This window comes from Dreissena polymorpha, chromosome 7 (assembly GCF_020536995.1).
Source record: "Dreissena polymorpha isolate Duluth1 chromosome 7, UMN_Dpol_1.0, whole genome shotgun sequence".
Classification (NCBI taxonomy): Eukaryota; Metazoa; Mollusca; class Bivalvia; order Myida; family Dreissenidae; genus Dreissena; species Dreissena polymorpha.
This window is the reverse complement of record NC_068361.1, coordinates 64102094-64108884: the sequence shown is the minus strand read 5'-3', so window position 1 is coordinate 64108884 and position 6791 is coordinate 64102094. Positions and strand designations below refer to the sequence as shown.

Genomic DNA, 6791 nt, shown 5'->3' with positions numbered 1-6791 from the left:
TGAGGTTTTGTCATCATTTCTTTCTGAGTTATATAGAAATACTTTTAGCTCACGTTAGCACGAAAACAAAAACGGCTTCTTATTCAATTTAATACTTATATGTCCAGACTTTGAGATTATTCCATGTCTCCAAAAACAAAGTCTGACAGCGAAATCTTCGCGCTTTTACAATAGAACATGTATCACCAAACACCTAAGACATCCGTCGAGTTGACAGTAGACACGACAGTTCTCCCAGGCCCACTGGTGGTAATAAGAACTGGTACAGAGGTCTCCCGAGTCGTACTCTCCACACTTGGGCAGCGTGTCCGTGCAGTTGATCGGGTCGGGATGGTCTGCCAGAAACATTTGGAGTTTTGTTACCGAACAAATGTACTGGTAGCATAGCTCCATCACTTACCGTGACATAGAGCAAATAATATTGCGAGGAGTTCGTATTTTCTATAACGTGCATGTATATATATTCACACACGATATAGCCCTCAATATACAAAGTACATAACGAGTTTCAGCAACATAGCTAAAGTACTTTTTGAGTCGTCGCAGGATGATATTTTTTACTTATTTCAGTAGCCATAGCAACCACAGTATTTGTCCGACACAAAAAGAAATAAAGTGCATATTATACATATGGGTATCTAACCACATTCTGAGTTTCGCCAACATAGCTTATGTACTTTTAACGTTATCAGAAGATCAACATTTTTCGAAGGGACGGACGGACCGACAGACGGTCAGGCGAATGTGAACAAAACTAAAATATCGTGGATATTTATCTATCCACTTAATGAGGTTCATAACACTAGCTTGAGTACTTGTTTAATTATCGCCTGATCCGGATTTTAGTTATTAAAAATTTCGTAATAATAGCAACCACAGTTTTGTTCAACAAAACACGAAAATAACATGCATAATTCTAATACGGCCCACTATCCACTTACTTAGTTTAATCAACGTAGCTTAAGTACTTATGAGTTAGTGCAGAATCCATATTCGGGCGAACAGACGGACAAACGGAACCTGGGACACACAGACAGACAGGGGTAAACCAATAATTCCTCCGATAACATCGTTATCAGACAATGAACCACCTTACACCGTAATTCATTTTTAAAGCAACATTTAAATCGATCATCGAAGGGTTCATTATGACGGCAGAGATGAAACCAAATATTAATAAACAACATATTCTCTACACGGAGGATGACATCGTTTTGGTAAAATACCGATAACCCATTGTTAGAAAATATGTTCGAAGACTCCAAGTTCAGTGTTCGACCTTTTATATATGTTGTACATTTGTTTCCCAGTCAGTCTGATCCGGTCAAAACTGAACCAGAATATTAATAAACAACATAATCTCTACACGGAGGTTGACATCGTTTTGGTAAAATACCGATAACCCATTGTTAGAAAATATGTTGGAACACTCCAAGTTCAGTGTTCGACCTTTTATATATGTTGTACATTGGTTTCCCAGTCAGTCTGATCAGGTCAAAACTGAACCAGAATATTAATAAACAACATAATCTCTACACGGAGGTTGACATCGTTTTGGTAAAATACCGATAACCCATTGTTAGAAAATATGTTGGAACACTCCAAGTTCAGTGTTCGACCTTTTATATATGTTGTACATTGGTTTCCCAGTCAGTCTGATTAGGTCAAAACTGAACCAGAATATTAATAAACAACATAATCTCTACACGGAGGTTGACATCGTTTTGGTAAAATACCGATAACCCATTGTTAGAAAATATGTTGGAACACTCCAAGTTCAGTGTTCGACCTTTTATATATGTTGTACATTGGTTTCCCAGTCAGTCTGATCCGGTCAAAACTGAACCAGAATATTAATAAACAACATAATCTCTACACGGAGGTTGACATCGTTTTGGTAAAATACCGATAACCCATTGTTAGAAAATATGTTGGAAGACTCCAAGTTCAGTGTTCGACCTTTTATATATGTTGTACATTGGTTTCCCAGTCAGTCTGATCCGGTCAAAACTGAACCAGAATATTAATCAACAAAACAGATTTTTTTTGTCAAATATGTATCCCCACCCTTGCAACGTGCAATCATGAATTAGAATATTATGTGCATTTGATATTATTCTTCTTTCCTATTGTTTCATCCATTCTTATAGATTCCTCCACCCCTTATTTTGGTAATTATGACATATTTCTGATAAAACTTAAGTACGTTATGTTTATTTAAAAAAATCTATAACATAGATGTTGAACTTTGGTTAAAAACATGTGAATTTTGATTTTTTTTTAGGAAAAAAAAATTATAGGTAAAAATTAAGTAAAATCGGCTACACATGCTGTGTAAATATCAATAATTCTGAAAATATTTACGTTTAAACAGTATGTTTGTGTTTATTAGTCTATAAGATTATTTATTTAGTGATTTATATCCAATTAACTTAAAAAGTTTTATGTTTTCCTATAAAAATGATGACTGAACAGATTGAAAGGAAAGATACCAACAAATCAGGGTTGCTAGGGTGCCAACCTAGAATTGGCCTGTTCCTAAGGAAATACAAGCGTTGTTTATTATTTTGCCATACTTTTGTGGAGAAGATATAAAATGTTTAATTAAATGTCTTACTTGTGCTGAAAATCTTTTCATTCAGTAGAAAAAGTCAATTTCACTCTTAAGTGGCCGAATATACAGGAAAAGAGGCTATAATATTCAAGCCCCAGTTACGTTGAACTTTGACCTGTTGATCTGTAGATTGTAAAGGATTTTCTTCCTTTATGAGGGGTCGTAGTTTAAATGACTGTCTGTAAATAGCTTAGAAATGATTTTAATTTTACAAGTTCCTGTGACCTTGACCTTTGTCATTGACCTGGTTACGTAAATATGGATAGGAATCTTTCTTTCATTATAAATAGCCATCATACCACCTAGTATGACAGTAGGTAAAACGGTTCTCTTGACATCGTGCGGAACCTTAATGTTCATTATTTCATGCTACAATCCCCATGTGAGGTTGAATTTGACCTTGCCTTTACTCTCACCTTCCTTTTCATAAACATCATACCTACTTGCATGGCCACGGCGTTTCAATACATCGACAGAAACCAATCTTATAACTAATAATCATACCAATTTGCACGATCGTGGATCAAAGCATTCAATAGATATTGCGCTAAACCGAGATTTCCAATTGCCCAAATAACTATCCGACCGACCAACCAACCGACCGACTGACGGACAGGTAAAAAGCAGCATATACTGTAATGCACTGAAGTTTAACCATTTATGCCGAGCGTCTAGAAAAAAAAGGCCTTGGCAAACAGCATAGACCCAGATAAGACGCCGCATGATGCGGCGTCTCATCTGGGTATGCGCTGTCTGCTTAATACCCCCGATACACCGACTCCGTTCGAAGTACGTTCTGAAAACTTTGACTAAACGGGCTCAAACTGTGTGAGAACGGAGTGATCGTAGTAGCAACTTGTTACGAACTGTCTTCGAACTTTGTAGACGGCCTGGAACGGGGTTGAACGGGAGAGGTGTTTCAGAACTTTGAGCCAAATCAAAATTTTCTTCCGATCATCTCGTTCTACAAATAAACGTAGTAACAACGTACTGGAAACGGAATGGACGTACTAAGAACGGATAGGTCGTACTAAGGTCGGGTTAGGAACGTGCCAGAACGTAGTGCGATTGGACGGAAATTACCTGTACGATTCTACACCGATTAAGTCCATTTCTAGTTCGTCCAAACCGTTCTCAGACAGACCGACCCCGTCCGCACTACTCAAGTACGATCTTGTTTCGTGTAAATAGAAGCTGAAAGGTAAGTTCTTACAACGTTTGCAACACGTTCTATAAGTTCTCAGTAAGTTCTTAGTACGGTGTACTCGTTTTAAGGAGTTCGCAGTAGGTTTCAAGTAGGTTGTACTCGTTCAATGCAGTTGTAACAACGTAAAAACCGTTAATACAATACGTTCAGACAATGTGCATATAAATCTTGTCTCAAAATTCATCATGTGTGATATTAAGTTGAAACATGGACACTCATGGAGCTGTTGATGTTTTAAATGTTGGCTTCGTGCAATTTATGTTTGAAGCGGAGCAGCAATATAATGTTTTGTTGGGCCGTGAAAGAAGGCGGAGACGACACACAACTTGTTGGGTGAGAAATTGTTTAAACCAGAGAGAAGAAAAGCCGTAGGCCACTAGCATCAGCTGATGGAAGAGCTCCGATTGGTTGACCAAGAGTCCTTTTACAACTTATTGAGCGTGAAACATAAATGAGAACTTGCAGGAACGTAGTCGGTTTTATAATCGCCGTACAGAACGTGACTGCAACTACGTCCTAAATGTACTAAGAACGTAGTAGGACAGAGTGAGAACTGCCTGTGAACGAGTTACCACTGCACAACGAATAAAGAAGAACTGCGTACGAATGTGATCGAACTGACTGAGGACGGGCTCGGTCTGACTGGAAACGGTATACCAACGGGGACAATGGGAAAATTTACCCGATTTGAACTGGATAAAGACGGACTGGCAACGGGATAGGACGGGATAGGAATGAGCTGCACGTAGCGCGAACTGTGTATGAACGTCATTCAATAATATTCTGACCAAAACTACACGTTCAAGCAAGTTCATATCCCGTTCTGCATTTTCTTCAGAACGCGGTCGAATTGTCTAAGAACGTGCTTGGTGTATGGGCTAAAGAAATTTCTGCAAGAAATATTCTAAATATATAAATAAATATACTAGACATCCCTAATGTTGGAAATAAATTGATCCAATTTAGAAGGATGGGAGAGTCCACTATGCTTGAATGGGTTAAGGGCATGAGTGGCATTGTTCGTTAGATCATGTTATGTGCGGGCTTCACATGCTAATACGGAACGACACTGAACGCATATGCATTAAGCCCAGTTTTCAAAGAACGGAGCTCATATGTTACCTGGCTTGCATATGCCGCAGTATTTCGGACAATTTGCAGCCATGAAGGCCCGGTAGGTTGCATTGGTGCAGACGTTTAGGTCGTACTTGTAGCAGTGATCTAATCTGTCCCGGCAGTCTGAATAGAGAACATAAAGTATGAATATTGGCCTTTCGGCAGTCTGAATGGAGACAATGCAATATGAATATTGACAATCCGGCAGTCTGAATAGAGAACATAGAGTATGAATATTGGCCTTTCGGTATTCTGAATGGAGACAATGCAATATGAATATTGACAATCAGGCAGTCTGAATAGAGAAAATGAATTATGAATATTGACAATCCGACAGTCGGAATTTAGAACATGCAGTATAATTATTGACAATCCGGCACTCTGAATAGAGAACATTTAGTATGAATATTGACAATCCGACAAACTGAATAGAGACCATGTAACATGAATATTGGCAGTCCGACAGGATCAATGGTTCGTGTTATATTTGAGGGCATACATTTGCCTTTCGCGAAACGACAAGACATATACAAGGAAACAAGAGCGAGACCTCTATACTATGTACCAGTGTCAAAAGTATAATGTAACATAGGAGGTCCCTAAAATGAGATATCGACAATAAGTAACAGTTTTTACATGTAGATATATGGGAGGCCCTCTAGAAGGTGTACCAGTCATACATAAAAACATGTGGTCATTTAAACGATACATTGACCATGTTTACAGGTGTTACATAAACACACATAGTTGGTCGCTAGAGAAAAATACATAAATATCATGCTCACCAGTGCTAATTGAACACACATAAGTTTTCACTAGAGAGAAATAAATAAATATCATGTTCAACAGTGCTAATTGAACACACATAAGTTGTCACTGGAGAGAAATACATAAATATCATGTTCAACAGTGCTAATTGAACACACATAAGTTGTCACTAGAGAGAAATACATAAATATCATGTTCAACAGTGCTAATTGAACACACATAAGTTGTCACTAGAAAGAAATACATAAAGATCATTTTCAACAGTGCTAAATGAACACACATAAGTTGTCACTAGAGATAAATACATAAATATCATATTCAACAGTGCTATTTAACCACACATATGAGATCTGGCGAGATGTCGGCAGCGGACAGAATATAAACGTTCGGCCAAGCTCTCCCGTGTGCTTTTCTCTAAATATTTACCGTGCACAGTTGTATCGATATTGGACGCAACCATAACATAATTATGTTAGAACTTACAGGACTGTCATGAACCGCGATTTTCAAATGTACGATTGCGGATGTTCGACAGCTTGGACCATTGTTTTGTAAAACCTTGAAATTGGGTATGTGTGTGTGTGTTTAGTTCATAATTATCCCCACGTTTTTTGAAAAGCGTGGGGATATTGTGGTTATCTCCGGCGTCTGTCCGTCTGTTTGTCCGTCCTGGTCACTCTCTTCTCCTACACTGTAAGCACTGGAACCTTGAAACTTACAAACATGGTAGCTATGAGCATATGTGCGACCCTGCACTATTTGGAATTTTGATCTGACCCCTGGGTCAAAAGTTATGGGGTTGGGGTGGGGCCGGGTCAGAGATTTTCCTGCGACCGCGACTCGAAAAAGGCTCATAACAACTGTGTCCCTTCAGATATTGCTTTCATATTTGGTATGCATGTGTATCTAGACATCACCTATCCACGCGCACACAATTGTTTACCCCTATGACCTTGAACATGAACTTGGGGTCAGTTTTCAGGTTTCGAAATCTGCGACTACGATTCGATAAAGGCTCATAACTACTGTGTCCCTTCAGATATTGCTTTCATAGTTGGTAGGCATGTGTATCTGGACAAGACCTTT

At 38.6% G+C, this 6791-nt stretch overlaps 1 protein-coding gene across 1 annotated transcript in view; it reads right to left on the bottom strand.

The window, feature by feature from the left end:
- The window catches only part of LOC127837895 (neurogenic locus notch homolog protein 1-like), a 76083-nt gene that overhangs the window by 2144 nt on the left and 67148 nt on the right, over positions 1–6791 (bottom strand). The window contains exons 33-34 of the mRNA XM_052365343.1: positions 4944–5060; positions 194–335 (exon numbers count right to left, since the gene is read on the bottom strand). Of these exons, the coding sequence (XP_052221303.1) occupies positions 194–335; positions 4944–5060 (259 nt within the window). The remainder of the gene's footprint in view (positions 1–193; positions 336–4943; positions 5061–6791) is intronic.